The sequence below is a fragment of the Ceratotherium simum genome, chromosome 29 (assembly GCF_057802395.1).
Source record: "Ceratotherium simum simum isolate JZ-2026a chromosome 29, ASM5780239v1, whole genome shotgun sequence".
Taxonomy (NCBI): Eukaryota; Metazoa; Chordata; class Mammalia; order Perissodactyla; family Rhinocerotidae; genus Ceratotherium; species Ceratotherium simum.
In genome coordinates, this window is record NC_141928.1 from 21,595,874 (window position 1) to 21,613,493 (window position 17,620).

At 54.1% G+C, this 17,620-nt stretch overlaps 1 protein-coding gene across 4 annotated transcripts in view; it reads left to right on the forward strand.

The window, feature by feature from the left end:
- The window catches only part of WHRN (whirlin), a 95,592-nt gene that overhangs the window by 24,975 nt on the left and 52,997 nt on the right, over positions 1–17,620 (forward strand). For all 4 annotated transcript variants that reach the window (XM_087419220.1, XM_087419221.1, XM_004423362.3 and 1 more), the window contains exons 2-3: positions 39–257; positions 12,730–12,855. In XM_087419220.1, coding sequence (XP_087275346.1) covers positions 39–257; positions 12,730–12,855 — 345 coding nt within the window. The remainder of the gene's footprint in view (positions 1–38; positions 258–12,729; positions 12,856–17,620) is intronic.

Here is a 17,620-nt window from a genome sequence, read left to right on the forward strand (position 1 = left end):
CCCCCCTCCTGCTAACCCGTGTGCCCCTCTCTCTCTAGGCTCTCAAGGGCTCCAAGAAGCTGGTACTGTCAGTGTACTCGGCGGGGCGCATCCCCGGGGGCTACGTCACCAACCACGTCTACACCTGGGTGGACCCGCAGGGCCGCAGCATCTCCCCGCCCTCCGGCCTGCCCCAGCCCCACGGCAGCGCCCTGAGGCAGCGCGAGGGGGACCGGAGGAGCACCCTGCACCTCCTGCAGGGCGGGGACGAGAAAAAGGTGAGCTGGCAGGCTGACTGGAGGTGGAGGGCTGGTGGGGGAGGCTGGCCCCCGAGACCCCATTCTCCCTGCCAAACCCAGAACAGGGAAGCTTCTTAGAGGCCCGAAGAAGGGGCTCGGTTCTGTCGAGGCTCTGTCCTTCTCTCCCTCAAGTCCTTGCTGAAGGGTTTCATTTTCTTTTCCTTTTGATCTGTGCAGTGTATATGATGATACAGGGTAAACTATTCAACAAAAGATCTTAAAGACTGGGATTTAAATAAGATGGCTTATTTCTCCCTGACACAGAACAGAGGGGGCGGTCTAGGCTGCTGGGGCTTCTCTGCTCCATGTCTTATTCTGGAACCCCGATTGCCACCATTCCCACCCTTGAGGATCCCCATTCCAGCACCTAGAGTGGAAAGAGGGAGAGAAAGCTCAGAGCTCCCCTTTCAATTAGAGATGCTTTAACTTCTCACCGGTCCAGACCCAGGTGCGCGGCCACACACAGCTGCCAGCACTCCAGGCTCCACAGGGAACCTTTTGCAGTGTGGCTTTTGGGTTGTACGGAACAGAAACTGGACCTGCTCACCTTCTACAAAGTACGAATTTACCGGAAGGGTGTGGGCAGTTGCAGAATTTAAGCTGAGGAACTCAGGGTGCAGCGCCCAGGAGAAAAGGGATCGCCACCATTTAGGTCTCTGCATCCTTCCCCTCAAGATGCACGTTCCCGGGAGGGAGCTCCTGATTGGCTGGCGGGGAGGGCTGGGCACTTTGATTGACAGAACCACCAAGAGTATTGCTGATGGGGGAGGGCTTGTTGCCCAGAGCGCCGTGGATTGTTGCAACCCGAAGGAGGGGGCCAGAGGCATCAGCACATGCCCCCTACCACCCTCATCCCTCCAGACCTTAACTCTTTAAAACAAAGGACAGGGAGATGGTCCCCCTGAGTTTTTAAACTTCACTCTGGGTGCTGTGTGCATTGTGCCCCGTGGTTGCTTCTGGGACTGAGAATGTAACTCTCCGTTGTTTTAGGACCTGGACACTGACAGCCTGGAGGCCACACAGCTTGGGGCTCTGGGCCAGGTGCCTTCCCTCTGGAGATGCTTTCTCAGCTCTCCTTTCCTGTCGATAAGACCGTAGCATTTATTTAAGGTGTTTTGTGTTCTTTGCTTAAACGTCGATATGCAGGACCCGGCAGAGTTGGCAGTGGCTCTGTGCCAGGCGAGAGGCAGCGGGGTAGCCAGTTGGTATGCACCGCTGGAGCCCCCGGGCTTCTTCGGGGTGGTCAGGGCTGGGCGGGAGCGGGGTGGGCTGGTACCCCACTCCCCGCCAGGCACTGTTGCTCTGGGCAGTCCTGAGAAAACAGCGCTGCCCATGGCGTCGAGTCATTTTCAAGCCCGGCCTTCCAGGGATGGGCTGAGAACTTGCTTTATCTTTTCCTTGAGCCCCTTCCCTGTGCAGGGCATGGTGCTTGGACTAGTAATTATCGCTGTGCCGGGCTGCGTGCCGGGCTCTGCGCGAGCAGCATCTTGCTGAGTCCTCACGCCGCCCTGCGGGGTAGGGGTCTTTGTCTGAATTTTACAGGCGAGGAGTCTGAGACTCAGAGCGCTGCAGCATCTAGGACCCATTCAGTAGTCACCCTGTACTTAGTGAGCACCTGCAGTTACGTGACACTGTTACGGGAGGTGGGCTTAGAGAAATGGACAAGGGAGATGAGGCCCTGCTCTGGGGAAGCTTCTAGAAAGTTTCGAGGTCAAAGGAAGAGTGAGACAATAATCCAGGAATGAGCATAAGTGAGCAAAGTAATTAAGGTGGTGAAGATTCATGGAAGGAAATAAAATCAGGAGAGGGGAGAGTGATGGGGAGGGAGGCACTGCTTCGGATGAGGTGGTTAGGAAGGGCCTCTCTGAGGAGATGACTTATGAGCCAAGAGGTAAAGAGGAAGTAGGAGCCACCGTGTACCATTCTGGGGGCTGAAATCCCAGGCAGCAAGAACAGCACATGCAAAGGTCCGGAGGTGGGAATGAGCCCATGTCTTCAAGGCTTAGAGAGAAGGACCCTGTCGCTGGAATTGAGTGGGTGGGAGGGCTGGGAGGAGATGAAGTGCCCTCTGGGAGTCTTGGAGTAACTTGTGTAGGAATGCAGAAGGCAGAGGCTGAGGGGATGGTGTTCAGGGAGGACCCAGATACCTCAGGAGGCGGGAAATACCCTGGACCGCACCAGGGAGGCCTTCCCAGATCGCTCAGCTCCAGACTGAAGCCTCTCCCTCCCCGCGTTCCTCCTCTTGCTAGTACAACGTAGAAACCCCCATTTCCCCTTGAGGAGGGACGAGGGGAGAATGTGCCTGGAGCCCTCACTTCTGGCTCCCGGGGCCTGGAGCCTGGCGGGCTCTGAGCCTCTTCTCTCTGGCGGCCCGGTCTTATTTTCTTATTTTCCAAATGGCCGTGACCAGAGTCCCGGACTTCCATGCCAAACTCCAAACCCAGTGGAGATACATCTTCTAGGGAAATGCGTTCTCAGGGCCCCAGGGACGTGAAAATCACACATGTAGCAAAATTACCTTTGAGAAGCCCCTCAGCTGTCTGCCAAGCTGGTTCTGGTTTGGCAGCCCTTCCTAATAATGCTCTTCTCCAATTGAAGTATGAGGACGGTCCCACTAGGCTGAAGGAAGGAGGAAGGGAAGCACATATGTCCCTCTCTGGAAATCAGAGCCGGCTGCTCTCAAGTCACTGCCACATCCTCAGAGGAGAATAGGGGCAGGATGCAGAGTTACTCATTGTTCCAGTTTCCCACTCGGGGCTAACCCTCAGCCTCTATAGATGTAATAAACTGGAACAGATTTGTTGTGGGGGGTTAAGTGGGATGGCATCAGTGTGGCGGGGAGGGTAAGACACTGGAGCCAGGCTGCGTGGGTTCAAATCCTGGCTCAGCCACCTGCCAGCTGTGTGACCTCAGACAAGTTACATAACCTCTCTGAGCCTCAGTCTCCTCCTCTGTAAAATGGAGACTGTGGTAAGGCCTACTCTCCCCACCACTGTGTAAGCTCCGTGGCGGTAAGGATCTTGTACGCTCAGTACACCCAGAGTGCCTGGATCCGTGCCTGGCACAGCATAGGCGCTCAGTGAGTGTCTGTCACATGATTGACTGAATTAAAATGAAAACCTCTTGCTGTTGGGCTGGTACATGGTAGAAACTCAATGAACGTTTGCTGGGTTTGAATCTAAGTCGTGTTTGATCAGACCCCCGTACACGCTGTTCTTTGCAAAGTTACAGAGGAGGACATAGCCATCTGCTTTCCAAGCTAGTGTTTTTGTTGTGCCCTGAACAGCTGCCGCTGTGTGCCCTTGAGAACTAGTGCCCGATGCCTCATTCTCCAGGGAAGGAAAGGCACCTTCTTCATCTCTGCCACCTCTGCTTCCCCCACAGGGGAGGTGACACTCATCAGAGGCCAGCAGGTCTCCAGGCCTTAGACTTTGGGGTTCTTTCTCAGTTAGCTGGGGTCCACCATGGCCCTCCCATCCTGAAAACATTGAGAAATGGTTTAGGAGAAGGGTGGTGGAATTAAAGTTTTCTGAGATATTTTTTTTAATTGGGGTAAAATTCATGTAACATAAAATTTACCATCTTTACCATTTTTTGTGTGTGTATGCGAGGAAGATCAGCCCTGAGCTAACATCTGTTGCCAATCCTCCTCTTTTTGCTGAGGAAGACTGGCCCTGGGCTAACATCCGTGCCCATCTTCCTCTACTTTATATGGGACACCGTCACAGCATGGCTTGACAAGTGGTGCGTCGGTGCGTGCCCGGGATCCGAACCTGCGAACCCCGGGCCGCCAAAGCAGAGCATGCGCACTTAACCACCACGCCCCCAGGCCGGCCCCCCATCTTTACCATTTTTCAGTGTACAGCTCAGTGGTATTAAGTACGTTCACACTGCGTGTAACAAATCTCCAGAACTCTTTTCATCGTGCAAAACTAAAACCCCTTAAGTGACAATTCCCCCTTCCTTCTTCCCCCAGAGCCGCTGGCAACCACCGTTCTGCTTCCTGTCTCTGAATTTGACTCCTCCAGGTACCTCATGTGAGAGGAAAGACAGTGTTTATCTTTTTGCGACCAGCTTATTTCGCTTAGGCTGATGTCCTCGAGATTCATCCATGTTGTAGTGTGTGACAGGATTTCCTTCCTTTTTAAGGCTGAATAATGTTCCATCGTATGGATAGACCGCAGTTTGTTGGTCTGTTCCTCCGTCAGTGGATGCTTCGGTTGTATCAGCCTTTTGACTGCTATTAACATGAGTGTACAAACATTTCTTTGAGACCCTGCTTTCAGTTCTTTAGGTTATATACCCAGAAGCGGGGTTGCTGGAGCATGTGGTAATTCTATTTTTAATTTTTTGAGGGACCCACGGTGCTGTTTCCTGTAGTGGCTGCATCATTTTATATTCCCACCAGCAACACACAAGGGCTCCAGTTTCTCCACATCCTCGCCAACACTTGTTATCTTCTGTTTTTTTGATCGTAGCCATCCTAATGGGTGTGGGGTGGTGTGAGATATTTCCTTGTCAGTCTTCACGTGGGCCCTTTGTGCGATACTTCAGCAGAGCAGTGACAGTGCCCCAGGTCACACAGCTGGGAAGGGGCAAGGCCAGATCTGTCTCTTTCCAAGCCCTTGATCCTCACATTACTCTCTGCCGCCTCCTCAGTATGAGGAGGCGAGTTGGGGTGCCCCGGGGAATCCTCAGTCCAGGGAAGACCTTGTTCTGGCATGTTCCAGGAGGTCCGGTATGATACGTGTCCTGTAAAAGGGACAGGGAGAGCCTGCCAGCCAACGATTGGGGAAGGCTTCCTGGAGGAGGCAGCATCTGGAGTTTGGCCATGTAGCAGTGGAAGGGAAGGTGGTCCAGACAGGGAACAGCATGACAATGGCAGGGAGGTTAGAGAGAGCAGGATGGCTCTCGGGAACCCCAACTGGTGTCGTTTATGAAACAAGGTTGGAGAACAGTAGCTGCAGGGCTGGGTGCCAGGCTGGGGCTGTGTGCCAAGGAGCGCTTTCTCCTGTGGGCAGCAGGGACTCGCTGAGTGTTCTCCTGACTGATGGGGGAGCAAGGGCAAAATCGGTTCTAGGTATGCAGAGACCTTTACAAGATCACGGGGAAGAAGGGGGGCAGAGCTCCTTTTCAAGAGGGGTGGGACCAGTTAAAGTGAAAACAAAGACAAAAAGAGCTTCTGGAGCCAGAAATGATGTTTCTGGATCTAGTCGAGGTGGACCTCACAGATGGAAAATAGACCTTGGGGGAAGGTTCCGGTGCTCCGACGGCCTGCGCTCTGTGTGGATGTTCAGAGTGAGATGTTTTGTTTTGTTTTGTTTTGTTTTGCTGGGAAAGCTTTGCCCTGAGCTAACATCTCTTGCCAAACTTCATCTCTCTTTTTTTTTCCCTCCCCAAAACCCCAGTACAGTGTACAACTCGTATATTCTAGTTGTAGGTCCTTCCAGTTCTTCTGTGAGAGCCGCCACCACAGCATGGCTACTGACAGACGGGTGGTGTGGTTCCGCGCCCGGGAACCGAACCCGGGCTGCCAAAGCGGAGAGCACAGAGCTTTAACCGCTAGGCCACCAGGGCTGGCTCTAGAGTGAGATGTTCTTGAGCCGGGGACAGGGGGCGAGCTCATTCCTTTTAAATTACTGGATATGGAGGGTGGCACGAGAGAAAGGAGGCAGAGTGAGGGGAGGCAGCTGTGTCGGGAGGATCAGGTGGGCCTCTGGGGTGGAGGGGTGAGCGTGTGTTTTTAGATCTGAGCCAGTGGCCTCCCCGCTGACCTGCCCATCGAGTCTGAGCTTTAGGGAGCCTCTTTTCGGGCTCTGGTTGCAAAGAGACTCTGCGAGGGGCCCTTGCAGAATGTCCCACAGAGATGCAGAGAAGGGCTTTCGGAAGAAGGCTTCTTGCTCTGCTTCTGTTGTTCCGCAGGCCACACCTGCATTCCGTGACTCCTTTCTGTTGGAGTGGGTTATTAATGGGGTGATGGGCCCCAGCAACCAGACAGCGATGGAACCCTGGCCTCCCAGTGGTTCACCTCTGCATCATGGTTCTCAGATTTCAATGTGGTTTCCTAGAATCACTTGACTCTTACGCCAAACCTATAAAGTATTTGCAGATAGTATCAGTATTCCCATTTTCCAGATGAGAAAATAAAGGAGCAGAAAGGAATGAATTACCTCAGGCCACACAGCCAGTGAGTGATGGGGCCAGGTCGTCCTCAGATCCTAACGCCTGTCCTCCTTACGTTCTGGTGCGTGAGGGGAGAGGCCCCTGGGTCCTTCAGTGTCCCCGGCTCTGTCCCTTCATGCCTGGCCTGTGCACAGCCTCAGTGGACACTCCCTCGGGCTGAGTCACGGCAGGGCCTGGCTGCCCGGGTGCCAGTTGTCTTAGCATCTGGGGTCCACTCAGAGGAAGGACGGGCAGGAGCAGCCATTTGCAGGACCCGAATGCCCCTTACCACCCCCCACCTGGGTCATTTGCCCACGAGCAATGGCCAGTCTTGTTCCACTGTGGTGTCTACGTCCCTGGGCCCCCGCTCTGGATGAGCAATCAGACCCTCCTGTGGCAGCGGCAGCCCCCCCAAGTTCACATGCCTTGAGCAGCCGCAGAGACAAGCTGGGACTCAGCCTGCCACAGAAGGAGCGGGGGCTTTGGGACTGGGTTTGAAGCCTGGTGTGTAAGAAAAACCTACAGTTCTCCTCCTGTTCCTCCCTTACTCTCACACCACGACCACGCTCACAACACTGACACCAGCTGTGGGGGAGTTTTCCCCACACCGAGCAATTCTGCGACACCAGCTGGGTGTCCTGCAATTTAACTCAATTCTGACACCGTCTACCTGGAGACAGCGTCAGATCCCACAGGTGAAGGGCTCAGTCCTGCAAGACTGCTCCTTCCCACGACAGATGCCAGTCACAGTCCGTGTTGTTACCTGTGCTTCTGACCAATCAGCTATAACTCGGAAGTTCTGATGACCCCCTCCTCGGGTTCAATTAATTTGCTAGAGCAACTCACAGAACTCAGGCAGTTTACTTACTGCTTACCAGTTTACTATAAAAGGATATGATAAAGGATTCAGATGAACATCCAGATGAAGAGATACAGAGGGCAAACTATGTGGGAAGGGGCGCAGAGCTCCCATGCCCTCTCCTGGGGCATCGCTCTCCCAGTACCTCCACGTTCACCAACCTGGAGGCTCTCCGAACTCCGTACCATTGGGATTTGTATGGAGCCTTCATCATGTAGGCATGATCAGTTATTAACTCCATTTCCAGCCCCTCTCTCCTCTCTAGGGAAGTTGGGGGGGGCGGCAGGGCTGAAAATTCCAAGCTTCTAATCATGGCTTGGTCTTTCTGGTGACCAGCCCCCTCCAGGAGCCGACCCAGAGTCACCTCAGTAGAACAAGAGATGTTCCTAATGCTCTTACCACTTGGGAATTTACAGGGGTTTCAGGAGCTCAGTGCCAGGGACGGGGACGAAGACCAAATACATATATTTCTTATTGTAAATCACAGTATCACACCTGGTTTCAGAACTTCCTGACCATGTGACCTGGGGCGAGTCGCTTGGCTTCCCTGTCCATGATTTGGGGATGTTCACGGCTGCCACATGGCACTGTTTCAAGGATTGACAATCCTGTGCATAAACACAGCGTGCAGTGCCTGGGACACACTAATTAATTCCAGTAACAACCATCCTTTATCGAATGCTGACTGGGTTCCAGGTACCTTTCGTATCTTTTTTCCCCAAAATGTTTATTGACATCATCTCCTGGGGCTGCTCACGTTGCTTCTTGGAGAGGGTTGGGGTTCTATGACAAGGCAGGAAGGGGCTGGCAGTGCCTGCTCCAGGTAGGCTGTGCGATTCTCATTTCACTGATGGGGAAACTGAGATCAGAGTAGTGATGGGCCTGGTCCCACGGTTGCCCGGGAGCAAAGGGCAGAAGCAGGATGTGAACTCAGGCCTGCGGGAGTCTCTGTGGTGCACTGCCAAATGCCTGGGCTCTGCCAGCTGTCGGCTGCGTGACCTCGGCCACATCCTTTCACCCCTCCAGCCTCAGTTTCCTCATCTGGAAAACGGGGATAATAAGAGACACCACAGAGGAGGAGAGAGGATTAAACGAAGTCATGCATGTGAAGTGCTGAGCACAGAGCCTGGGACTTAGGAAATACGTGGTACATTGAGTGACCAGTTAATTGAGTGAGTTGTTATTATTATCTGCATATTGTTCGTGGGAGTAGTATTCTTGTCACTGTGCCAGGCTGCCTCTCACAGCTCCCTGTCCTTTCCCACTGGTGAATTTTGTTTCCTGCCAGATGCTGGTTGAATTTCCAGCAAGTGATTGAGTTAGATTATCCTGTGGTTGGTAGGACTGTTATTACAATTCTGTGATAGAGACTGTTTTAGTCCACACAAAGGATATATGGGGAGGTTTGTTTTCGTCTTTAGTGTTTAGAGGGGGCTGCTGCAGACTACCGCGGCCATCTGGATGTTCCTGGGCCCCTCTTGCTCGCTCCCCCTAGAATCTTTGTGTCCTGGAGCTGGAAGGACCAGGTAGGGGTAGGGACGGGGGTGGGGACTGACCCCAGGGCACCCAGTGAGCTGGGCTGGAGCCTGGGCGTGTAGACCCCAGGCCAGGCCTGGCTTGTTCCAGGCCCTGAAGGCAGAGCTTGGAGCAGGGGGTCCATCCAGTTTGGAGGCGGGAGCTGCCCACTGTGTCCTCAGCTGACCTCACTGACCTCCTCAGGTCTGAGCCCTGTCCCTCAAACCCCCATGTCTGAAGGTACATACCCTCTCTGGAAGGGTCTCCATAAAGTGGCCCCTATGCTGCTCCGCCTCCCCAATAGTCTAACTAAAATCTGAGTCTGAGCCCGTCTCTCTCCCTCTTAAAGCCCAGGCTTCTCAGCCTGGCTCATGGCCCCACGCGGGCTCATCTCATCCCTTCCCCTCCCTCCCTGCCACACTCCAGCCAAACAGAACCCTGCAGTGACCTCAGGGGACCGTGCTCCGTCCTGTTTCTGAGCCTTTGCATGTGCTCTTGCCCTGATGACCCCCTCAGCCTGCAGGGCTTGGCGGTCATATTTCTGGAAGGCTCTGCCTGAGGTCAGGCTCCCAGGAAGGGACTCTGAGACCAAGATTTCCCTGGAAGAGGTTTATAGGAGAGAGCCTGTGTGAGAGAGAATGATGACTCCGCAAAGACCTCCATCTCCTAATCCTCGGAGCCTGTGAAGATGTCACTTTCCATGGCAAAAGAGACTTTGAAGATGTGATTAAGGATCTTGAGATGGAGAGAGTCTCCTGGATTATCCAGGTGGGCCCAGTGTCATCACAGGTGTCCTTAGAGGAAGGAGACAGAAGTATCAGAGTCAGAAAAAGGTGATGTGATGCTGAGAACAGAGAGAGGGATCGGAAGATGCCACCTGCTGGCTTTGAAGATGGAGGATGGGGCCATGAGCCAAAGAAGGCAGGTGGCCTCTAGAAGCTAGAAAAGGCAAAGAAACGGGTTCTCCCTAAGAGCCTCTAGAAGGAATGCAGCCCCATCCACCCACTTTAGACTTCTGACCTCCAGAACTTTTAAGATAGTATGTCTGTATTGTTTAAGCCACTAAGTTTGAGGTCATTTATCACAGCAGCAAGGCAGCACCCTGGATCAATGCTGTGAAGGCATGAGTGGCGCAGGCCTGGGCAGAGGGAGGAGTGGGCCTCCATGCCATCACTGCAGAGGCCTCCACTGGTTCCCCCCGGAGCTCTGGAGCGAGGGTGGTCCTGCAGACCTGTCCTGAACAGAGACAGGGGTCTGGCTTTTGCCCGCCCCCATCAACCAGTCATTGGATGGGAGCTGCTCCAGGGAGGGCAGGGACCGTAGATGAGGCAGTTCCGGAAGGGACTCAGCTGTGAGCCAGCAGCAGCCAACACTCCTAGCCCCAGGGCACTTCCCGAGGGCAGGGACCCAGTCGGATTATCCTCTGACTCAGACTTGGGGCTTCCTTAGCATCTGGGTGGAATACCAGCGATGGCTCGCATCTTCAAGGCCTGTCTGAGCCTATGCAGCCGCCCGTGTTCATTGTCTCCCTTGAGGAAGGCCTCCTCCTTCTTCCCAGGTCATACCTGCGTGAGCTTAGCCCGATGGCTTGCCCGAGAGGGCCATTGTGAAGATAGTAACAACAGTCACGTTTTCTGAGTGCCTCTGCCGTGCACGCACGATTCTCAATGCTCCACGTAGATGGACCCATTCATCCCTCACAACAACCCAGTGAAGTGGGTGTGATCGTTTCTCCATTTAATAGATGAGAAAACTGAGACACAGAGAAGGCCAGTAAGTTGCCCAGGGTCATGCTGAGATTCAACTTTGACAGTCTGGCTCCAGAGCCTGCACACATAGATCCCTCCCAAATGCACAGACCCGCACGTGATAGGGGACCAGGGTGGGCCTTGAACCCAGGTCACCTCACACCTGTCCCAGCCCTGGAGCTGTACTGTGGCGGGAAGGGACAGATCACAGGGGCCGGGTCGTTATTCCCAAGTCCGACCTCAAGTGTCCTCAGAGCCTGCTGTTTCTGGAACATCTGTCTCTGACCCTCCTGGGTGACCGCTAGCCACTCCCCTGAGAGCTCTGTGGGCCTCGGGGGTGCTCTCCTTTCTAATGCGGTCATCCTGTCTGAGGAGCAAACTGGCAACTGGCCCTGGCCTAAGGGGGCTGGGCCGCCCCATTGGGCAGCAGCGCCTGGCACTGTCCCACTGGGGACAGGCCTCCCTGACGTGCCTCAGAGTATGCAATCTCAGGACCAAACCCCGTGGAGTCGCTCTGTCTGTTGGGCTCTCTCCCGACGATGGTCTGCCAGCCGGTAGGGGTCCGCTGTGGCTGTGTGGACTTCTCTGGTTTTGTCATGTGCAAAACATATATCCAACAATGGCTAACGTTTGTCGAGCATTCACAGCGGGCCGGAGACTAGCCTACGTTTGTCTCTTAATCTGACCCACGCCACAGTAACCTTATAAGGCAGACACTATTTTCATCCTCGTTTTATAGGTGGGGAGGCTGAGGCACAGAGAGGTTAAGTAAGTTGCCCAAGATCACACAGTTTGGACTTGAGTCTGTCCTCTTCGCCACCTCCACGCCGAGCTCCAGGGTGGAGAATGAAGCGAGATAGTACGCGTAAAACGCTGCTCCCGGTGACTGATAGAGATCCCCTGATAACTCCTGGATGGGCGACTCTTCGGAAATAGAAAGCTGGTTGGTTGGCGTCCCTAACTCCGTGACATTGGCCCTGCCCCTGCTGTGGGCAGTCACACCATGCTCTCTTTGGGTCCCTTACATGTCACTGGGTCTTAACTTGTTGCAGGATGTTTTCTGTCCCAGGGTCTCATAGTTTCTAGCTGTTCTGGCCCCGCTCCTCCTTTTCCGTAAATTCCCCTTTCATGTCCGAGGCACACTTAACCTGCAGGTCCCTGCGGGCTCCGTCATGGATTGCGAGGCCTCCCTGGTCTGCCCCAGCCTCTCCTGCCTGTCCTCCCTAGTCCCTCCATCCCCTAGCACTCCTGACATGGCCTCAGTGCTCACCTCCACGGTCCCGAGGGAAGCATGCTCCCCTACTGCCGAGCAGTGACACAGGCTGTCCCATGTCCCTGAATGCCCGTCTCGCCCCTGCCTGGTTGGCTCCTGCTCACCCTCCAATCTCATCAGAAATGTCACTTTCTCCAGGAAGCCCCCCCCTGAATACCCCCATCCCCAGTCAGGACCATTGCCCCTTCTCTGTGCCCGCAGGGCCCCCGAGCCACACCATCACGCTGTGATCGCGCTGTACCGTGAGGGTCTGTTTATGGGTCTCTCTGCCCCTCTGGACTGTGAGACCCTCGCGAGCAGGACTGTGTCTGGCTCATCTCCAGGCCCCCTGGCTCAGTGCTGGGTCTGCACTTAGTGGGTGCTCCCTGTGTTTGTAGAATGGAGGGCTGATGAAGCACCATTGCTGTGGTCCGTCGGGATGGGTTGCAGAGCAGGAGACCCCCGGGGAGGCAGGGTGGTGGACTCAGCCTTGATCCTAAGGAGGGAGGATGGAAGGTGGGGAGCCTGGGGCCTGAACGGGCCCTCCCTGCTGAAGGGTACGGGGAGGGGCAGCCGGGGAGGCACGGGGAATCCGTGGCCCCCATGCTGTAAGAACACATAAAAACCTGAAGTGTCAAGGCGCTCTAGGATGTTAACATCGGCGGATCCCTGGAGGTCATCTCCTTCAGAGCCTTCCTTTTACGGCACTTGTAACTGTGGCCCAGAGAGGGAGAGGGACTTCCCCAAGGTCGCTCAGCAAGTTGGAGGCAGAGCTGGGGCAGGGGATGGGAATGTTCTAGGGGATCCTGCGGGCCCAAATCGGTGTGCCTTTCAGGGTGTGGGAGGGGCTCTGCAGCCTGCTGCCTCCCAGAGTTCCTCCAGGCCCCTGAATGCTGTGTCCTCTCCGCCCTGCAGGTGAACCTCGTGCTGGGGGAAGGCCGGTCCCTGGGCCTCACGATCCGCGGGGGAGCCGAGTATGGCCTGGGCATTTACATCACTGGCGTGGACCCAGGCTCCGAAGCAGAAAGCAGTGGGCTCAAGGTGAGAGGCCCCGACTCCCGTGGGTGGGGATGGGGCGCCCGGCTGCGTGCGTGGGGGGCTGAGGGAGGGAAGGATCCGTGTGTGGGGCTATTGGCAGCTGATTTCAATCAGGCTTCCCGCAGGGCAATCAGCACCCACCTTGAGGGCTGGTCCCAGGTGGGGAGCCCTCCCCTGGCTGCGTGCCTCTAATTCATAACTCAGAGCAAGCGGCAGGAGCCATCCCCCCACCTCCTGCACCCCGAGTTCTCCTAGCTATCCTCACAGCAGGGCGGCCTCCCACGGGGTGCTGGGCAGGCAGCCAGCCCAAGCTCTTCAGTGGCTGTTGTTTTGCAAACACTGCTGATGGCCTGCCATGGCCCTGACTCTGGGGTTTATTGCGGTGGGTGCGTGGTGAGGGAAATGGAGAGAAAGCTGTGAGCAGCACTGGGCTTGCACTGGGCAGCTTTGGAGCTGGCCTTCCATCCAGGGCAACCAGCAATTATTGAAATAATATTATTAGCTCACATTTTAGAGAGGGCTGTGTGCTGGCGTTTGTAATTGACTTCACCTGGATCATCTCACTGAGCCCTCATGCCACTCTGTGAGGTAGGCTGTTATGACCCACATTTTCCAGTTGGGGAAACTGAGGCATAGAGAGGTTAAACAGACTTGCCCGAGGTCACACGGCTAATGGGTTGCAGAGCAGGATTCAAGCCCAGGCAGTCTTAATTCCAGAGCCCGTGGTCTTAACCACGGTTAAGACGGTACCACCCTGCTGGGGAGGGCCAGGGACTTGCTCACAGCTTCAGGGGGAGGCGACCGTGAGTGAGGCAGAGACTGTCCACGAGGACGCGGGACCGGGACACAGATCACTGAAATATATAGCAGCGCGTGTTTGGGTAAATCCTGATGCCAGGGGTGCCAAGGCAGCAGCGGTGTGGAGCGGTGACCCTGGGCACAGGTGGCATTTGAGCCAGGCCTGCGGGGTAAAGGGGTGAGGAGGAAGGGGCGTCCTCGAAGGAACCACGTGGTTTGACTGTGGGTGACTGGATGGGCGACTAGCCCGCAGGTGAGGCCGGGGACGGAGCACGAGATGAGCTTGTGTCTTCGTAACAAAGGGCCTTGAATGTCCCTCTGACGTGGGGGAACCTGATTCTCTACACAGACAGAAGGAAAGATGTTGGTGGATCAGAGTGGCGGCAGGAGCTCTCCAGCCCCGTCGTGGCGGACGGCTGGAGTGGCAGAGGGACGGGGCATGTGTCGGCTTCTCTTAGGAGATGTGGCGGAGTGGGCAGAGCGCTGGGTTTGGGGTCGGGAAGGTTGGATTCAAATCCCAGCCTTCCTGCTTTTGCTTCAATAGCTGTGTGACCTTGGAGAGTCCCTCCACCTGTCTGGGCTGCTGTTCCTTTTCCCAGATAATCATAATAAATAACATCTTTCCCAGGATGATTGAGAAGATGAACGGAGGAAGGAACTGGGGGTAACATTAATAGTAAAGGTTAACTGTGTTGAGTGTCTGTGTTACGGACTGAATGTGTGTGTCCCCCCCAGATTCATGTGTGGAATCCCTAACCCCCAAGGGGAGGGTATTAGGTGGTGGGGCCTTGGGGGTGCTCAGGTCGTGAGGGTGGGGCCTCATGCATGGGATTAGGGCCCTTATTAAAGGGACCCCACCGAGCTCCCTAGCCCTCTTTCCACCATGTGAGGACACAAGAGATCAGCAGGCTGCAACCCTCACCAGAAGGTTCCCACCGGAACCCGAGCATGCTGGCTCCCTGATCTCAGACGTCAGCCTCCAGACTGTGAGAAATGAATGTCTGCTGTTGCTGAGGGCCCCCGTCTGGGTGCTCGTTACAGCAGCCTGGGCTGACTGAGACAGTGCTCTTCCCCGAGTGCTTTATGTCATTCCATCGCTGAAACCTCACCACACCCCTGTGACAGCAGGTTCTTTGTTAGCCTGGTTTACAGGTGCAGAATCTGAGACTGAGAGAGTCACACAGCTAGTGAAGGGCAAAGCTGGGATCCCAGTCCAGGAATCGGGTTCCAGTTCTAGAACCCTGCTCCTCGCCAGGCGAGACGGGCAGGAGTAGATGCTCCACAGATGCTGGCCGGGTCTCGTGGATCCTGAAATGCCCTGGGTCTCGGGCTTGCTGTGGTCTCAGCAGGTGAAGATGAGACTTGGTTGGGACTCCAAGAGGAAACGATTGCATAGTATTCTCTATGCAGATTGTGTTTAATAAATCCGTTATTTTGCAATAATTTTGGATTTACTGAAAAGTTGCAAAGACAATCCCCATTTATCCTTCATCCGGCTTCCCCTGATGTTAACATTTTATATAACCACGGTGCATTTGTCAAGACTAAGAAACTAACATTGGTACAATACTGTTAAACCAATGGGAGACTGTATTCAGTTTTTCCACTAATGTCCTTTTTCTGTTCTGGGATACAGTCCAATCCAGCGTACCCCGTTGCATTTAGCCCATATGCCATTTTAATTCCGTTTGTTTTTGCCCCCAAAATTTCAGAAAAGATTGAAGGCAGTTTCTAAACGGAGTAAAGGTTTTTTTCTTTGTTTTTTAAGTGGGTGAGGAGATTGGGAGGAAGAAGAATGGGGGCAGACAGAAAGAGATGAAGCTGGGGTGAGGGTCCTTCCTAAAACACTTGCTGTGTGGGGCTGTAAACTGAGCGACAGGCAGGACACAGATTTGGCTCTGAGTTTCCTGGCAGCCAACACAAAGAGGGAAGCAAGTCAGAGACATCTGTAAGATGAAAACAGACCAGCTGTGCTTGAGAAGCGAGTTATTCCTCTTCCTGAGGCCTGAGAGCAATTTTCCTCTGGTCCCTATTAGAGAGGATATTGTGTGATGCCGTAAGCAGTGTCCTTGGGGGCAAGAAATGCATGAGCAGGTCCCATACTGTGCTGGGGGTGAATACACCGTGACTGAATCCATGTTAGGAGACGGAGAGAGGGAGCCTGCGAGAGACAACATGCTAGGTTCTGTCCTGAGGGACCGAGCATGCACTTCTCTCTCTGATTACCCACAGGTGGTAGCTTTTATTGTCACATTATCCAGGTACTGAGCAGTTACTGTGTCAGGGACCGTGCTGATGCTTCACATTATCTCACGAACTGTTGCCACAATGTATGATAAAGGAAGGTTCTTATCCCTGTTGTAGAATGGGGGCTGATTCAGAAGCAACGATAAGCAACTTGCTCAAATCATCCAGCTAAGAGGTGCTAGATTCGAGCTCACACCAGTGCACTCCGAGTCCATGTTCTTCACCGCTGGGTTCCACTGCCTCCCAGTGATAATGTAGGTGTTACTGTCTCCTGTTTGCAGCTGGAAACACCGAGGCTCATAGAGTTATTGGTCAGATTGTTTCTAATGTCAGAGCTGGGATTGAACGTAGGCCTGACGGAGCCTGGGGTGGCCGGGTGTAGCAGAGGACCAGACCCCTAGGATCTGCCCCTGCCCTGCTGTGTCAGGGTGGGCACGGCCTTCCCCTCTGTGAGCCTCAGTATCCCTGCTTGGACGGTGAGAAGTTGAACACTTGGGCTACGTGATCTCCGAGGCTTTCTCCTGGATCTGCGTGTTCTCCCAGCATGAGAGGGCCCGAGGGTGCCCAGACACCAGGAACGTACTCCATTCTCCTTCACCTACAGGTTCCCCTGTCCACAGAGAGATGCCAAAACAGGTAACCCGCTGGCAGATCCCTCTATTGTGTGGAAGGACGGACGGAAGAGGACATTACATGCAGGCACTGGGTGTCCATGGCTGCCCCCGCTTCCTTTCCTTCCATTTAATCAGTGAATGTGTCCTGAGGACCCCTGGGTGCCAGACACTGTGCTCGCCCTGTGGCTTCTGAGCTGAGCAAGATGGGCCCAGTCTCTGACCTCCAGGAGCGTACTTTCTAGTGGGAAGACAGCAGGGGACAATTACACAACTGTTTGTTAATTACAATCGTGATAAATACCAAGGTGGCGAAGCACATGGAAACCTGTGAGTGTCTAACAGGGCAGACCAGCTCTGGTCTTGGATATCCAGGAAGCCTTCCTGGAGGAAGAAATCTTTCCGTTGAAATTTTAAAGAAGAGAAGAAAACCAATGATGTGAAAGAGGAAATGAGAATTTCAGGCAGGAAGAACAGCAAATGCTAAGTCCCTGAAGTGGCAAGAAGTGTTCCAGGAGGCAGAGAAAGGCCAGTGAGGCTGAGTGCAGAAAGCCAGGCGGGGAGAAGGTGCCGGACGATGCTGACGAGGCGAACGGAGCCAGATCACACAGGGCGTGTAATTCACCCAAGACGGTGCAGCCAGGAGAAGGCGATGCTGGAGATCTGCAGTTATTAATATGGAAGGATGTCCATGGTCCATTCTTAAGTGGGAAACACAGGCTGCAAAACCGCACATCTAACAGGATCCCATTCATATTCTGTATGCATGCGAAAATACGCACAGAGAACATCCACACCCACATCCACCAAAACCTCAACAGCGGTTATCTCGAGGTGGTGAGGTTATGGATGATTTCCGCTTTGTTCTTTACATCCTTATACAGTGTCTGAATGGAGCGAGTATTACTTTTATAATCATGGAAACAGCAACAATAAAGCAGTTTCCACTTTGAAACAAGGCAGAGGAAAAATATTCCATAGAAGTTTCCAGGCACTTTAGTTGGCTTCTCAGTTGCAGGCGATCAGAGGCTTTATTTGCTCATAAAATGCCCGCCTTTGGTGAAGTCCTTCCGTCTTCAGTCCCCATCACAGTAAAGCATTTTATATTCCCT